Source organism: Rhodnius prolixus, unplaced genomic scaffold (assembly GCF_049639745.1).
Source record: "Rhodnius prolixus isolate KJV_2025 unplaced genomic scaffold, Rpr scaffold_1, whole genome shotgun sequence".
In the NCBI taxonomy this organism is placed as follows: Eukaryota; Metazoa; Arthropoda; class Insecta; order Hemiptera; family Reduviidae; genus Rhodnius; species Rhodnius prolixus.
The window spans coordinates 52,800,610-52,818,772 of NW_027411581.1; the positions used below are offsets into that span (position 1 = coordinate 52,800,610).

Below are 18,163 nucleotides of genomic sequence, written 5' to 3' on the forward strand. Positions count from 1 at the left end.
GAGGTAGAAAGAACGACACGCCTGCATTCTGGCGGGGCAGAGTGTGCCCCCAGTTTGGGTTGTTGGCTCCGGGTGCGTAAAGGGGTCCTACTTTATTTGTTAGTACTAGGTACACAGTGGTCGAATAGTTCCAGTTGCTTTTATTATCCACAAGATTTGTTAGTGTTTTTTTTATCCTTCAGTTTATTAAAAGGGGACGCAACTACGGCTTCTTTTCGTTTATAAGATTTTGCGTATACAATTACTAAAAAATAAAGTGGTGTTAACTTAATTATTTATTTGTGGTGTGCCATTGTCCCCTTTTAATGTATACAAATAACACTTGGGTCTTTTAATAAGTGTTTTTAAATGTGTATTTTTGTGTGTGATATTAGATGAGCTTATTGTGTTTGAAGATGTTTTTTATATTGAATTGGATAACACTTTAATGTAAGTTTAGCCTAAATTTTAATTATTTTAGGCCTTTTGGGTTCGTTTTGTTATTTTATTTCTGGATTTAAAATTATGTTTTGTTTTCAATGCATTATACCTTCTTCATGGGGTGCAAACATACTAATTGTATGTAGCTTCCTCAATATGCTCCAATTGCTTTTACATCCAATTATAGCGCAGTTCCTTTCCTTTATTTATTTATTTGTTGCTTTTTTTTTTCTTTTTTTTATCTAAAACTGCTTCTTTGTTCATGAATTCAATTAAGGATTCTGATTTTTTCAACAGTTTCTTGTTTGTATGGAAGGGACAAAAATCGCGATTGGCCTGAGTGTTAATTTCAAAGATGTAAATGTATAGCCAAGAAGTACTGAACCAAAACTTTTTTTATTTTAAGACAAAAATTACTTTTTTGCAAAATTTTTTTATCAAAAGAAAACTTAGGTGTTAAATAAATTTTTTATGAAGCAAAAAGTTTTACTACGAAGGGTGCCGGTTGTGCGTAAGAATCGATCGTGCCCCACCCCGATTGTATACAAATTTCAACTAAAGACCAAACTAACGGTACATCTTTTTCTTTTCTCTCTTCATAATTGCATTTCCAGTTTGCAATATTATTTCAAATTAAATTTTTTAGATTGTTTAAACCATAAAAAGCAGGGGTAAAACAAGGTCATTTTTATTCATTTATTTTTCTTCTTATGCGACAAACAATCCACTTATTTACTAATAAAAAAAATTAATGCGTTTAATTTTAAGTGCTGCTAATTAATTGAGTTATAAAGAGATTGATTTGCGAATATTTTCATTTCGATTAACTAATTAATTTATTAATTTATTTTTTTGAGCGATGCGTTTCAGTACATAAAACGTTATCCGTTATTTATTATTTATTTGAATTATTTACTTACAGGCTTTTTGAGTGCTTACCCCCGTGTTCCGTTCAGATGCTCAAATGACTCCCGTATATGAGGTTAGTTTTTGGTTTTTGGTTTATTTTTTATTTTATTTACTTTATATTATGTTTTGTTTAAATAATTTCCCAAATTTAAAATTTGAATAAAAAACATGACTTTTAAGGCAGATTAAGCGTAAGTGTGTCACAATTTTTACTAAGTACAGTTTGTTTTATGCATACATCTAGTAAAGCAAGGTCAAATTCTCTTACCTCTTGGAGAACCCGTTTTAAAAAATTACTAATTTTTTTTTTTTAAATGAGCAGTTCATAATTTTTTTTTTAATTGCAGGTTTTGTATTTTAAATATTATGAACAAAGTTCCTTGCCATTGATGAGTGGAATAGTAAGACCTTTTTTCGGGTTTTTGATTGTTTCCTTTGTGATGTACGGATAAAGTAATTAAGAAAGACGAAAAGTAGAATTGTTAAAAGTATAACTAATATATCTTTGACGAGTGGGTCATTGAACTTTATTAATAACAAAATATGTCGTTACCAGTTTCGTCTACTATCCTCTCTGTTTGCGCATCCACTAAAAAGTCTATTACAGATAACTGTTATTTATTTATGGGTACACTTAAACTGTTGTATGAGATTATTTATCAGCTAATGAACTTTTAAAATATATTTCTGTTTCATTCATTTTTAAACTGCGTTCAAAAAAATGCCACCACCCTTGAAATCCCGCCAATTGTAGCCTTTTACTTGGCTGGTAGAATTGTAATATAAACGATACTGATGACAATATTGTTGTATGGCATGAACATCCTGAATGCCGAAGGCGATGATATTCGCTTTAATTGTTTTCGCCGGGACTCCACTCATAGGATGACGATATTGAAAACCTTCTTCCCTCATACCGGAAGTAAAGTGATATGGTTACTGTTTAAAAGCGTGATTTTTTGGGAACTAGATACCTGTTTTATGCATATAGATATACTTTCTTATTAAAATTTGTGTAGTCTTGTCTTCTGTCATCTGCTCATCCTTGGACCAGCAGAAGAGGTTTCACCTTTCCCACAAAATTCTTGACAAATTGACTTCACGATAACCAAAGCAGCTAGAGACGCAGCCCATAAAGCGTACATGCATTGCGGTACTGGGTTTTAATTTCCGGTATGTGCCTTTAATTTAATTTAATGTACGTAAAGAGAAAATTATAGAAGTTACCTTTTGGCCGCGACATCTGATCGGTAGTTTAAAGCTTCCTGAAATAATAGGCATTACCTTTAAAATTCAGTTTATGGTACTTCTAAAGGAGGAGTCGAAGGATTGCTCTGCCCTATAAGTGGCATGCGGTTTTAAAAAATTGTGGTTAGTAATAATAATAATAAGAAACCACTTATCTGTTTAAACATTTTAAACACTTGGAAAGGTGTGTTTATAAAAACTGGCCATCTGAACGTTGTAAAGTCAATAGGAAATAAATAAGTTTTAAAAAATACTGAATTAGAAGAAAATATTTTGTATGATCTTAAATAATGTACAACCTTGGGGATTGTAGTAGAAGTCCTTCTTTGACCCGCTTTCCATTTTTTATTTTAGGGAAATATATTTAAATATATTTCCGGTCAAAAATACATTTCAAAAAATTGTCACATCACAAAATTCTCTCTTTCTAAGAGAAAGATAATTTTTAAAAAAAGAAAATACTGAAATAATTAGTTTTGAGCAAAATCAGTTTAAATAATTAAGAAAATTTATTGGCCAAACTACTTGGAAATGTCAACACTAACTCCAATTACACAGGTCATCGCCGGTAACCTAAACTAACTCTTCCGTAACCTTTTTCTAATAGACGTAATATACAATATATATTATATATTATTGTAAATCTCACAATTTTTTGAAACCTTCATTACTAAGTAATTTCTCATTTTTGTAACATATTTCATTCGTTATTTTAAAGTACAATTGTGGACAAAAAAATAGAATCCCCTCATTTTTTAATACTTTATTTCTAAATAAATTATTATAAATTAGTTTTATTTTGATTAATCTTTCAGGCGGGATAAGTGTTCTGTTCAAAAAGATCCAGGTCAGTTTGGATTGCACAGCGTGTAATGCATTTCTTTAATATCCGCTTGTTAATTTTTGAAAGCTCACTGTCAACGAATAACCAATGCTATTAATATCTATTTTTAAGGTTCTCTTACCACTAGTATGAGGAAATAATGCGATCTCACTTAACCCCCTCCTCTTCATCTACGATTTTCAAATTGAGTGTACCCATTCATAAGGAACAAAATTTCCAAATTTTAAGAAATTTATGAGTTAAAATCTTGAGAATTATAGTAACGAAAAGTTGTGTGATGATTCACTTCATATTTTTCCAACGCTCGTCCACTACTTAGTAAAAACTTAGTAACATAGCTATGGGAACTTATAAAATGGGCTTATAAAGCGAACAAGTGGTCAGTTATTAGAGGTGTTTTTCAATGGTTAAGCGGAAAACAATAATAAAATTTAAAATTTATTATCTCATAAATTATTTGTAATAACTTTATAGAAATAAATTTAAGTCATTGAAGAGGTATTTGTCATCGCTGACGTATCTAATCGTCGTCATATGTTTTTATAAGGAATTATATCACCCCATAAGGTGTAGTTATTGTTTTTTTTTTTTTTTTTGGCGCATCAACAGCTGAGGTCATTAGCGCCCGGAGCTTTTTCCAGTGCACTGCCGGCCTCCGGACAGTGTTCTCTCGTTACAGACAACACTGCCCATCACCGGACAGTGAGCTGCAAGAAGCTCCTAGGAAGAGAAAACCTATATTGGAAATCTATTAGAGATGGACGGTTAAATGCGTATACAGAAATAAACTATTATTAATTTGAAATCCCATTAACGGTGATTATTTGCCCAAAAATTAAGCTCTCTTCCTCGTTATACGAGACCAAGTCAAGAAACGAGGATTGCCAACTTATAGTGAGCCAGCCGCACAGTCTTGACTCAAAAGGGGCACACTGTTAAAACCTCTACAAACTTCTTTGCAATACAAGGAACTATCTGGATGTTTGTATTCTCCTAAAATAGTTAAAAGAAAATTCAAACGAAGTGGTAGAGAATTGATTACTGCCGAATCTTTAGTGTCAGAAGCAAAAGCAGAATCACAATTGGGAGTGCCAAGCTCTGAGAGCTGCCTTGCGATTTAGTATAATAAAAGTAATGCCCAATTTTTCAGGCGGACATTTTGTATAAACAGCCAACTAGAGTCGATGACAGAACAAAATTACTTGACTAGTAATTTCTCATTTTAATGCATTAAATATGATCCAAGGGCTAGCCAGGGGGAATCGATCCCAGTCCAGCAATGCCTATTTGTTTTGCGGTCGTGTATCTGTTCAGCTACTAAGGTGCCCAACTGGGAATTTTTTTTTTTTTTGCTAGTGTCAATATCGATTAATTTAGTTCCAACTTTTGTCAGATCGTCTAATAATGATGTAATAAATTTCTACAAAATTTCACGTGGAGTAAAATTAATAGCACCAATCGTACTGAATTTTATTCCTTCAAGGTTATTTATAAATATTTACCTAACATTTATTAATAACATAAATTTTATTTCCATTTTAGAAATAAATAATAAGTAATCTGTTAAATTTAGTCAAGGTCACCCCTGCGATTGTTTTAAAATCTGTAATAAATTAAATAGTATAATTTTAATGTTATGACAAAACTCGGGTACAAAATTACTTAACTTGGTTCAATAAATTTTTATTTTCCCCTTACAGTATGTATTAAAGCTGTATCAAATTTTGGAAAATGCGTTTTTGATGGAAATTTACGTACTTTGAAACCAGAGTTTAAAGAAAATTTAAAAGTCACAATTTTGAAAATTGTTGGAACTTAGTGGTTTTATTATTATTATTATTTTAAATAGTTCTTAGTGATAATTTACCGTCAAATATGTTAGCTATCCGCTTCCGCCCACGAAACCTGTTCAGTAGTTGGGTGTAAAACCTGTCTGAAAAAAATAAATAAGGTATTGCCTTTATAATAGTATTTTATTGTTTGAAAGAGCTAAATATTTGGCTGGTTATAACGGCACCGCACGATACAGCCAGCAGTGGCAAGTCGGCCAAGTATCATCCTACTGGGATCGCCGCCAACTTTACCAGTTCCTTGATTTTTTTTTTTTGTGGTCGATTTAAAATAAAATTGGTAAAAGAAATAAAATTCACAATTTAAGGAAATAAAATTTTCTTTTAAACATAGAATTTTCGAGAAAAATTGATAATAGTTTTTTTTTTTTTTTAAATATCGTATATAAGAAGAGATGGTATCGTACATAAAACGATAGAACACTTATTGGTAACGCCATTATCTCTAAATTCGAAAATTTGATTGTTTTATTTAATTTTCGTTAATACGAGGGTCGTTTGAAAAGTCCGTGCAAAGTCAGAGAGATAGCACCACTGGCGCGTATCGAGGTTATGTTTAGTTAGTAGCCTCTCCTGGAAGAGCACACACCAAGTTTCAGCCAGATCGGTTTATTTCTTTGTGTTTGGCATTCGTTTGAATCGAGGAAGTCGAGTGATTTTCAAAAAATGGACGAAAAAGAATTTCGTGTGTTGATTAAACACTACTTTATGAAAGGCAAAACGCCTCAGGAGACTAAAGAGAAGCTTGATAAACATTATGGTGACTCTGCACCTTCGATTAGAACAGTTTATAAGTGGTTTCAAAATTTTCGGAATGGCCATATGGGCACAAGTGACGCTGAACGTTCTGGACGCCCTGTTGAGGTTACTACTCCAGAAATCATTGATAAACTCCATGATATGGTGATGGATGACAGAAGAGTGAAGGTGCGTGAGATTGCTAGTGCTGTGGGCATCTCGAATGAACGGGTACATAATATTTTGCATCAACATTTGGACATGACAAAGCTATCCGCAAGATGGGTGCCGCGATTGCTCACGCTTGACCAAAAACGAAATCGTGTGAAGTGTTGCAAGGACGGTTTGCAGCTGTTCCAGAAGAATCCACAGGACTTTAAGCGTCGTTTCGTCACTGTGGATGAAACATGGATACATCACTACACTCCTGAGACCAAAGAACAATCTAAACAATTGGTTACCAAGGGGGAATCTGCGCCAAAAAAAGGCGAAGACCGTTCCTTCGGCCGGAAAGATTATGGCGACTGTCTTTTGGGATTCGCAAGGAATAATCCTCATCGACTATCTGGAAAAGGGTAAAACTATTACAGGTGCATATTATTCATCGTTATTGGACCGTTTGAAAACCGAGCTGCAAGAAAAACGCCCACGATTGGCCCACAAAAAAGTCCTTTTCCATCACGACAACGCACCAGCTCACACCTCAGCAGTTGTGGTCGCAAAATTAATGGAAATAGGGTTCCAACTCGTTTCACATTCCCCCTATTCTCCAGACTTGGCTCCCTCGGACTACTATTTGTTCCCCAATATGAAGAAATGGCTGGCGGGAAAAAGATTTTATTCAAACGAGGAGGTGATTGCAGAAACGAATGGCTATTTTTCAGACTTGGACAAATCCCATTATTCGGAAGGGATCAACAAACTAGAGCAGCGTTGGACGAAGTGTATAAGCCTAACAGGAGACTATGTTGAAAAATAAAAAAGGTTTACCCCAAAAAATTAAGTAGTTTTTATTTTTGCACGGACTTTTCAAACGACCCTCGTATTTGGAATTCGCTGGAAAATAACCCTCCCACTTCGCTTGGAATTTCGTTTAGCTAACGGCAGAGATAATGGCCATCGGGTATGAAAATCAAATTTAAAATTTAGGGAGCGTGCAAGAACATAGTAACGGAGAGAATTGTTATAGAAATGATGGAGGATAGATTATGAATAAATAGAAAACTATGACTAAAATTTGCTCAATCAAGGACTAAACTTCTGTTTACTTACTGATAGCTCTGAGCTAAGGGAATGATTAATGATTGAAATGAATGACTGATGAAAATTTAAATAGTATAGAGCAAAGGTTTTAGTTGTGGATAGCCAGCAAAAGATCTGTTGAAATAGCCTTAATTTTTTCCTTTTTTTTGCGAACCCAGAGCTCTTCTGTGGTCGATGTGGTAGGGTTGACAGGTTCCCCTTTTTTCTTATGCTGGTAAGTTCTACGGTTCTATGTTGTAGGTTTTAAAAAGAGGGGAGGTTTGTCCTATGTTTGAGGTAGGGGTAAGTCCAAACGAGGGATCTGAAGGCGATTAATGACTTTAATAGTTGCAATTTGACGGTGACAATATTTGTAAGAGCATGGGCATATTTACCATTCCTTCTGGTATCAATTAATGGCATGAAGTATATTTTTATAAAAAAAAAGAAAAAAAAATAGTGAATTAGAATTGAATTACATTAATTGTATTAAAGTGTGAGCTTGCGGAGCACATTCTCAACATCAGGCACCCCCCAATATTCACAAAATGAATAGTCACCATTACTAACACTGCACACTACAGGAATACTTTCTTTAGTAAATTACCAATTTTAGTGAGCATGAAAATGCTTATCTTTTTAGTCAACAAATGCAGTGGTAATTAGGCATGGTTAATTGGACAGTGTTTATCTCGGAACATTTCACAGGATACCGACTAGGTAATTAACTTAATAAGCGCAAAAATGTGTACATTTTTCTAGTTGTTATTTTGTCGATTAGTTTAGCTGAGATAACTCAGTCTCCGTCGCTGTCTGTGACGTCATAGCGCCACCAATAATTCTCAACAATTTTACTAGATAACGTGGAAAAATTGATCGCTCAAATTTTCTCCCACATTTTTACAGTTTTGATTTTCTTTCTTCGTGAAAGAGATAGAAACTATTACGATCTTGGCAAAATTTTTTCAAAATTTAAGATCACACTTTAAACAAGATAAATAAATAAAAACAAATATCGCAAATACTCAAACTTAGTATACTTGGTTTTGGGGTACTATAGTCGCTTCAGATACTAAGTATTTAACCAAAACTTGGCTATAAGGGCGTCTTTACTGAAGCGATTTCCAAGTTTTCAGTATTTTCCTTGGGAATGGCTCTAAACATTTTGTTTTAAAACTTTTTTTAAACTATTTACTCAGCTGAATATCTATAACGTTTATTTGTTACGTTTTCCAAAGAAAGATAAGTGGGTTTTTGACAGGTTTTTGAGGAATTTTGCAACTTTAAGCACCATCCTTTTTGCCATTTTAGATCAAGAGATACATGTATATTTTTCTCCTCCTATAGGATATCAATTAATATTCAAAATTATTGCTAAAATTTAGAATTTGAAGAAAGTAGGTTAACCGCTAGAGCATTTTAACAGAAAAGATTTATTTATTTTTGACATAATTTTAAGAAAAACAAATTACTCCAACAAATATTTAGCAAGGGAGGGGATTAGCTGAGCGTGTAGCGTATTGGATTCCCACGCAGAGGTCCTGGGTTCGCATCTAGCTGCTGGTCCTTATATTTTCTTTACATAGAAAATATTACAGCTCACTGTCCAGTGATGGACAGTGTTCTCTGTAACAAGAGAACACTGTCCCCGGCAGTGCATTTAAAAAAAGCTCTGGGCCCCAATAGCTTCAGATGTTGATGCGTCTTTAAATAATAATAATAATAATAATAAAATCTAGTAAACTAGAAACTTAATATTGTTTATAAGTAGGGTTACCACACGTCCCGGTTTGGCCGGGACTGTCCCGATTTTAAGCACTTGTCCCAGCATCCTAGCAGGTAGTTAAATGTGTCCCGGTTTTTAAAGGTTAAAAAAAAAGATTTAATATTTGTTAAATATAAAGAAATCGTTTGCTTGACTGTAACGTTGGTGCCTTATTATTTTGTAAAACTAATCTAAATTGGAAATGTAGTAAATTTTATGATTTAATTAGAAATGACGAAAACTTTCTAAACAAAGTACAATCTTCTGAGAAATACTCTTGTACAAGTAAATAATATACATATATTACTACTATTAATATGCAAGTGCATTTTATTATATTTTTATATTTAATACCTACATTTTTTGTGATTTTTTACGATTGTTTAGTTTTGTGACACTCAATAATATTAATAATTTGTAATAGCAAAATATTAATAAAAGTGTAAGTTATACTTTATTAACAATGAAAAAATCTAACAAATTAAGCTATTTATTTGTTTTTACCTGACTGTCCCGGTTTGGCGTAAAAAATATATGGTAACCCTATTTATAAGAAGTTCTTGAACAGTAATATGTCCAATAAAATTCAGTGTTTAGTTGACCTAGTAATAGATAGGAGCCTGGCAATTAGAATTGTAATAATTTATGGAAGAAAAAAAAGTTATGTTTACATCAAAGAAACGACTAATTTAGAAGCTTACACCGGCACCAGGCTAGTGACTTTACTAGTCTCAGTCCCATTGTCAGCTGTTATTTTTAGCTTCTTTCTGGAAGAAAATAAATATCAAACAGCTATTTCTCCGTCTGTTCTTAAAACAGCTGTCTTTCCGTGCGTATGTGCGAGAGGCGTTGTGTACCGCTCTCTGAGTATAGTAATTTATAGAAGTTATGAGAAAATGATCGTCTTTCTATGGTTTTTTGTTATTTATCAGTGTCAGGTGTTGGAAAAAGTAACTTAATAAAGTTCTCTGAAGGAGTAACTGTTTTTCGAAGTAAAACATAGAAAAGTGGTTTAATTCTCACTAGACTTCATCTTTCTTTAATTTCCAAGATTTTCCAAACTCGTAGATTTCAGAAACTTTGTGCACTTCCCGCTAATACTTAAGACAAGCATTCATAAACCCAACTCAGCTCTCAGATCTTGGATACGGAAATATCTTAATTAATGTACACATTCTATTGGGTCCAGAATTAGCTGGCTGTACCATTCATTTAAGTTTAACTGTAGCAACGGAACTATGTAACTACCATGCCACCACCTACGAGTATAATGGCCACTACAGTATAGTCTGGGTGCGTGTAATTTCCAATTAAGTGTTGTTTAGAGAATGTTATTAAGTGATGGATTAAGTAATTATATGCCCATAACTGAGTGTATAGACATTGCGCAGTCTGTACGATCTATACTATGTAGTAAGCCTTCTTGAAATTATCGTTCACTAAGAGTTGTTATAAAGAAACATTATTAAGAAACCTTACAAGTAAATGTTCGACTGTTATAGCTTGTTGTAACTTGTTATAAGTTGGTTATAACTTAAATTGGAAAGTAGACATGCTCTTTTATTCGCTAATAATGTCCACATTGATGAAAGTAAAAATACATTTCTCTGTCAATTAAAATATTTCTGTCTGTGCGTAGTGTCCGTGGTTTGTTTCTGTATTGAAGTTCTGTTTTTGTATTGAAAGTCTGAAACGAAACTAAACATTTGAGTAAGATTCTAGTTCCGGTTAAAGGATTTTAATTCATTTATTTACTGTCCTTAAGGATAATTATTAATAAGGATAAAAACAAGAATTTTAATTTTAAATTTTCTTATTGGAAACAGTGTTGGATCTATTTCTACATATACAGTGGTACCTAGGTTCTCGACCACAATTCGTTTCAGAAGTGCGGTCGAGAACCAATTTGGTCGAGTACCGAAACAATTTATCCCATAAGAAATAATGTAAACTATGTAGTTTATTTCGTTTCTAAGCCCCAGAAATATGCCGTTTTACTGGCCTAATTTTTAGTATTTTATGTAAAAACAAGTATCTAAACAAGAAATAAGATCTAAAAGTGTAAATATAAAAACATCTCGGCTCATCTCGGGTGTTCGAGTTCCAAATGTTTGTTCGGATTTCAGGACAATATTTTCTCGACTTTCTTTGTCGAATAACGATTTGTTCGAAAGTCAAGTCATTCGAAAACCGAGTTACCACTGTGTGATTATTCGCACTCAGATTCGTAATCAGATTTACTCGAAACTTAGAATCGCCTCTCAAAAAGATTGCTAACTTCCATATTATTCCAAGTTCTTGTGAAGTAAATATTATATTATCGATTCTTGTAGGCAAAAGACTGACCTATTTTAATTTAAAAATTATTTAACAAAAAATTAATTTTATAATGTAAAAACTATTAAACATTCTAATTACGACTAATATAACTAACATTCTAAGTTCACAGAAAATATGCCACAACTCTTATAAAAATAACTATCCAGAGACAAAATTAATAGGTCGGTAATTAATAATAATAATAACAAATCATTCTACAATTAAACTTTATCTAAAGAAAGTAAATAATAATATGTTCGTACTTTAAAAAATAAATAAATAATAATTGGGAGAATTATACTAAAATTGTCTTAGTTTTATGTATACTGTTTAATAAAACAACTACAAGATTTTAGACAAAAGGGAGTCTGATTTTTGGCGTTAAAAAACGGAACTAGAGTTTGAAAATTATATATTTATTTTATACTCCAAGGGAACTTAGGCTTTTAACTAAATAATAAATATGATCCTATAATAGGTGGATTTGTTTTAGGAGAATATTGCGGGCCAATTTCGAAAAAATAAACCTAAAATGGGAAAGCATTTCAGAAAAAAATGGATAACCGTATTTTCGAATCCACTCTTAATACCTAAACCAATTATAGAAACTTTGCGAATTTGCAGTTTGGGATGGCCACTTCACGAAAAACTTGTTAAACTAATTCCTTGAAACCACCCACCGTTTGGGAATATTATGCATTTTCTGCTTCCCTCTGAATTATTATACTGCTGCATCAGTTCGGTGCCAAATTATGTATTTTCAGGGCAATCTTATATTTCCCGGCTAAATGTTATAGTGTACAGAGCGCATTCTTTAATATACAATTTCAGAGATGATATAACGGTACTGTTGTATCCTTTCTCCAAACCTGTTTACTCACTCGCCCATATCTGTCTGAATGCGCTGTGTTCAGCTTGCAAACTCTACACACCTTCAGAACTGGGCTAACTATTTAGACTACCTGCATCTAAATGATAAATTTACTTCAGTTGAAAGTATTGTCTTATTTTATAAATCCATCAGAAATAATTTAAAAAAAAAATTAATTGTTTCGATTACTCTCGGTGACTATCTTAATGTAATTGATGTTTCTGGAAAGGGAATTCAAAGCATAAAATTATCTGGTTTTCATATAATAGCTGTATGATCATTGTATGTTATTATAATAGCTATATGATCATTGTATGTTATTATAATAACTATATGATCACAGAGAAGAATTGTATCACATGAAACCACATTTTCAAGAAAGACTTCATCCAACAGCGGAAAGGTCTTTATCCATTTATAGCACGTTCAATCTAGCAATTTTAGTACCTTAATTTAGGTATTAACACCGAAAAATGTAATTAGAGGCAACCTTTCCTCAGAAATGTGCCAAAATTTAATTTTGTTGAAAAATATGTCCAAAAAAAGCTCTTTTTAATGAATGAGTGATGATGTGCTTACTACTGCTTAGTATCAGCTGACATGGTTTTCGAAAAAGTGGTGGAAAACAAAAATACTGAAAATTTGCTTTTTCGATTATAAAACTTTTTTTCAAAGTTGGAATTTCAGCATCACATTTAGTATTATTTACAATGGCAGCATCAAAAGTTCTTGGTCTTTGTTCAACGTTATTTTATCGTTTAGATTCCAACCTTGAAGAGTGATTTCTGTATGAATACAAACGGTGCTCATCAACTCTTCATCCAACTCAAAATGTTTTCCACCAACATATTTGAAAGAAGATTAGAAGTGAGAGAGGGCCAAATGTTAATCCTTCAGTTTCTATTGCCTGTGTGGGCAAGGAGCTTTGGTCCTGAGGAAGTTTTATTCTTTTTTTTTTTTGTTAATTCTAGGCCCCTTTATTCTCGAAACTTTTCAGCCACCTGTTTTTTTATTTGTTGATTGGATTGTTGTTTTTGGTTTCTCGTGTGCAATGGTGGAACCACATTAAAACTGTCCGGTAGGACAGTTGTATAAGGGTTGATCGTCAAAAACTGCACGAAAAAGCGTAACGTTGAAAAACACCCAACTTTGACAATTTTTTTCTCTTTTTCTACAAAAGATAAAATTCCCAAATTTTCTTTAAAATACGGGGCAAACCCTCCTTTATAGCTGTAATTTTTTTGCAACAACCTACATCTAATAGGTATCGAGAAAAAAGTTGCCAAAAATGAGCAAAAACGGCATTTTCAGAAAATGTTCTTGTTCTTGTTCTTCTTGTTGTTGTTCTTCTTGTTGTTACCTTTTTTGTAAACAACGTAGCGCCTAAACGCTGGAACCGATTTTCATGAATGAGGTGTCATTCGATTAGGAATTTCATGTATCTAATATATGGTAACAACTCATCGCAAAAAGTCAGTTTGAAACATTGCAGCAGAAATTGTTTTCGCTCTAGTTTTTGGTCTTACCATATGAAACTGGTACCATTCAACTAAAGCAAAATTCCATAGATTGAATCCATCTTGCGCTGTTAGTAAATATGTTACCTCAATTTGTTCCTATGATTTTTTTTTAAATATTTTTTTTTTTTTCCAATGATTTCTATCGAACTAAATTTGAACAAATTAACTTGCCCCTGAACTTTCTATCTCTAGAGATAAAAAACGTAAATTTAGACAACATTAAATTGAATAATTTTCATATTTTTACTCGGTTACAGAGAAAATATGCATAGAACCGCCATTCTTCGTCAAAGCAGAGATAGGAATCTGGTTGGACCTCTATACTAATAGCATATTGGCGGCCTTAAACACCTACGTTTGCCCTTTAATTTAGTTAGCACTCTAGGAAGACAAAAATCACGTCTTTAAACATTATTTTTTTGGAACTATTTATTGTCCTTGAGTGGCCCACACCTTAACTGTATTATATTACTTTTGGACCAGATCGAGAATTATATTTACAGTAAGGAATCGGTTAGATATGTACGTATTTAAAAATTCACTAGTCGATAAATTTTAACGAATCCCACCAGTGTCTAAGTTACGCAATTGCAATTATCAGCTGATTTATTAATTGGGTTGTATTTTATTATTATTTTATTTATTTTTACCACGGTCAATGTAATCATTGACTTTCTATTCCGTATTTCATTAATTACTTATCTTATTCTTAATAAGTGTAAGTATAGCGATCGCGTATAAATTTTCGAAACAGTGATTTCGCCGCAACTTGTTTTGAAAAGTAGTTTCATCTCTAATTTGTAAAATTTTATGATGTAGGGGTAGGGAACGCCAGTTTTATTTTTTAGGATTCTGTATAAAAAATAAATAAATATAATGGCTCAAATTCTGGATTAGATTTCTGTCGTAGATCGGTTTGTGTTCTGTGGTGTTTCTTTTCCTTATTTACTGAGGAAGAGGACAAGTGGTAAGTCAATGTTTTCGAAATTGAGTTTTTTATCTTATCTTTTCTTATCTTTTTTTTTAGTTTTTCAAAATTTAATGGTCTTCATAGAATTATCTTTTGTGTTTGTTTGATCAAAATAACAAAAAAATAAAAATCTCAAGCAGCTGAATATTTCATTGGGATTTATCATTAGAGGAACAGACATTAAAGGCCGATTAAAATCTCTCAAACGGATTTAATATTTGGATTGTTTTTAGTTTTGTGGACGAAAAAGGGTTCTCCAAAGATTTTGGTCTATCAAGGAACTACATTCACACATGTTGACGAATTAGAATCATTTTTAAAGTGAAGTTTTTATATAACTAAAAAGTGATGAAAGTTTTGAAAGTCCATGTCATTGTGGTTTTATATCTAGATTATTAATCCCTTGCAGAATAGTGATAAGCTCCAGTGGTTAGCTTATATTGGATTCCTCCGCGGAAATCCCGAGTTCAGCCACTGGCCCTTAGATTTTCTCTTCCTAGAAACTTCTTACAACGCACTGTCCGTGATATTCAGTCTGTAAGCGATTTTGTTACGGTATCCCAGATAAATTTTGGTCAAAATATAAATTTTGTACGTCCTGTAATATTTAGTTTTAGTGATATTTTGAGCTAAAATTAATTTTTCGGACCTGGAATGTCTCGAAAACTCGATATAAGAATTTGTCACGATCTTATAATACTTCCTTTTTACCAAAATGATTTGAGAAATTAAAAAAAATAAATATATATAGTAGTTATTAAGAAATGAGGAAATATGTGTAGAATGCATTTAAACTTGAATGAAACAGGAACACAGTTATGTGATTATACTGAATAGATTGTATCAGATACCGCTTCACTGTGCTAGACGTACGGACAGACGAACTAAGAACAGTGTGACCTCTGTCATCACTTGTATCCCCTCTATTCTCCGTTAGGCATACACACTTCCATCCCTCCAATCCATCCTCCGAAGGCAATTCGTGTTTGTCACTGTGTGCTGCTAGTAATTATACTTATAAATATAATATATAGACTGATGTGATGTCAGAAATATCCCCATATCCGCAGCAGCTTAAGCTTTCAAATGTGTTGCGCATTTACCAGCCGTATGAAATCGCCTTCAGTAGTTATTACCGCTAGTGCCCGCAACTAGATCATCCAATATCTATCCCATTATCTTGACCAACAAATTGTGGGTAATATCAAGTGAAATGAATATTTTGATTCTGTGATTGTTCTCCAATAAGTAGTTCTTACATTCACTTGCTCCTAGTTTAAGACGAAATTCTGCCATTGAGTAATTTTCTTTCAAAATAAAAGATCCTCACTCTCTCACAGCCCTCGCCCTATCTCCGTCTCTCGGCCTGTAAACACAAAACCTTAAAAAGAATGAACACAAACTACATATTTCGCCAGCCGGGAATACCAATTTCTCAGTTGCAAGCTATAGTGGTTTTGTGTACAGATCCATAAGTTGAGAAGGTATTGAGAGTTGAAATTTTGTTGGGTCATGGTTCGCTGTGAAATCGTGCCCTCTATATCTCCCTCTGTAAACAACATATTAGTATGAAATTTCGTTCTCTTATACACTCTGTTTTCCTCAGTTACAAGCTACAGTTGTTTTGTGTATAGATCCATAAGTTGAGAAGGTATTGAGAGTTGAAATTTTGTTGGGTCATGGTTCGCTCTGAAATCGTGCCCTCTATTTCTCCCTCTGTAAACAGCATATTAGTATGAAATTCTGATGCGCCAAGCACAAAAAATTCGCTATAACTGCCCTCTGACATGCAACTATGCACGTCGCCTAACCTGATCTGAGTTACTGTTTTTTCAATGCTTTGTTTTTTTACTCTTGAAAACTTTTTGAAGTGTTTTCTTTACACTTCAAATGCATTACAAGCATCTAGTGCAATGAGTAACCTTCTACTAAAAACTTTTTTCCACATAAATTCGCATTTCTTAGAGTGGGACATGATTGGGTTTTCCTCTAAAGATGCAATATACTTGACTGAGTAGATTCCCTATCACATGTATTAACGATGATTAAGTGAGATACCGAAATTCGGTCTTCAAAGAAAATGGCGAGGCCGGAAGTGCATATTTTCTTAATTTTTATCCACAATTTCCGATACATTTAGGTATGCTCATTGCGCCTATGTAGTTCTATTATTTACTTGAAACAAATAATTCTCCTGCAAAATTCACTTGTGGGCATTCTAGGCTACGAGGATGATCGTTTGGACATTCTTTGAAGGATATTTCTGTGGTTTGTAAGGACTACATCTTCTATTAAATATTAATGAGGATTAAAAATATAACGAAAACGTATATGTCTTTTATTATAATTGCTGCTATGTAGTGGGCTGGCTAATTGAAGGCAAGGTTTTCTGTTGTCTTTGTTTTATTCAACTAAAGATTTAGAAATTGTAGAAATCTGAAAAAATAAGAAAAACACCGAAATATGTAAATTTATTACTATTTTTGTGTTTTGTTATATTTATATAAAAAGGAGAAGAGGATTCCATGTAAAATTCACATCCTGGTTTCCGTAATCCACTTCTTAGACCTAGTGAAAGTGCCGCGTCATCCCTTCTTCAACATCTCCTTCTACTCTCTCGATAGCGAAATTTCTATTGAGTCTCCCTATTTTCCTGTAACTTATTTACTGTATATAATTTTGGTAACTTCAAAATTTAATTATGTTGGAAAAAATGTTTGAATTTACTGAGCAAATTAAGAACACAATTTTCTGTTCTAACCTATAATATATACGTTTCGTTCAATACCAATGCTACTTATACTAATACATAAACTGAATGTTCAGTCTCTCCGGGAAACTGTTCAGTGTGTGATGGGTATTGTTCTTCAGTTTGATTGTGGAGAGTTTGCCAACCAGAGGTCAAAGTTTCTTAAATTAAGAGCCCATTTTAAGATCACGTGGCCATTGTTGCTTTAGTTGCCGGATGGGCTTGATTTGATTAAGGTAAAGAAAGAATTTAGTTGCTAGGATCGGCAGGATTGAAGTCTTTGTGAATGGTTAGATTTGAGGCCACGATTTGTTTGAGAGCATAATTCTAAAAAAAACGGTGGGAATACTGACATAGCTTTATTTTACCTATTTTAATTTTAAGTAAATATATATATTTTAGGTGCCACGGTAGCCGAGCGGTTAGTGGCGAGACCTGCAATGCTAATATGCATTGTGGTACTGGGTTCGATTCCCGGTCTCAGGCCTTGGATTTTATTTAATGGTTATTAAAAAAAATTTACAGTAAAGTGTGTTTGCCTCCGTTCACGACACCTAGTTGGTAGTTAGACGTTAAGCCCCGCCTGAAAAAATTGGTAATTACTTTTTATATATGTATATATTTTTTAAAATTTAAAATTTGGCCCAAAAAAACTTTTGGTAACAGTATTATTTATAAATGCAAATGCTCACTGAAACAAAATGATGTTGGAAAAAGC

General features: G+C 33.0%; 1 protein-coding gene across 9 annotated transcripts in view; it reads left to right on the forward strand.

Annotated features, from left to right (window-relative positions):
- Positions 1-42: 42 nt before the first annotated feature.
- Positions 43-18,163, forward strand: part of Spn (protein phosphatase 1 regulatory subunit spinophilin) — a 77,307-nt gene continuing 59,186 nt past the window's right edge. For 7 of the 9 annotated variants that reach the window (XM_074119120.1, XM_074119150.1, XM_074119107.1 and 4 more), the window contains exons 1-2: positions 43-429; positions 1,343-1,402. In XM_074119120.1, coding sequence (XP_073975221.1) covers positions 1,398-1,402 — 5 coding nt within the window. In that variant the 5' untranslated portion in view covers positions 43-429; positions 1,343-1,397. The remainder of the gene's footprint in view (positions 430-1,342; positions 1,403-18,163) is intronic. The other 2 variants (XM_074119090.1, XM_074119098.1) reach the window with 2 other exon arrangements.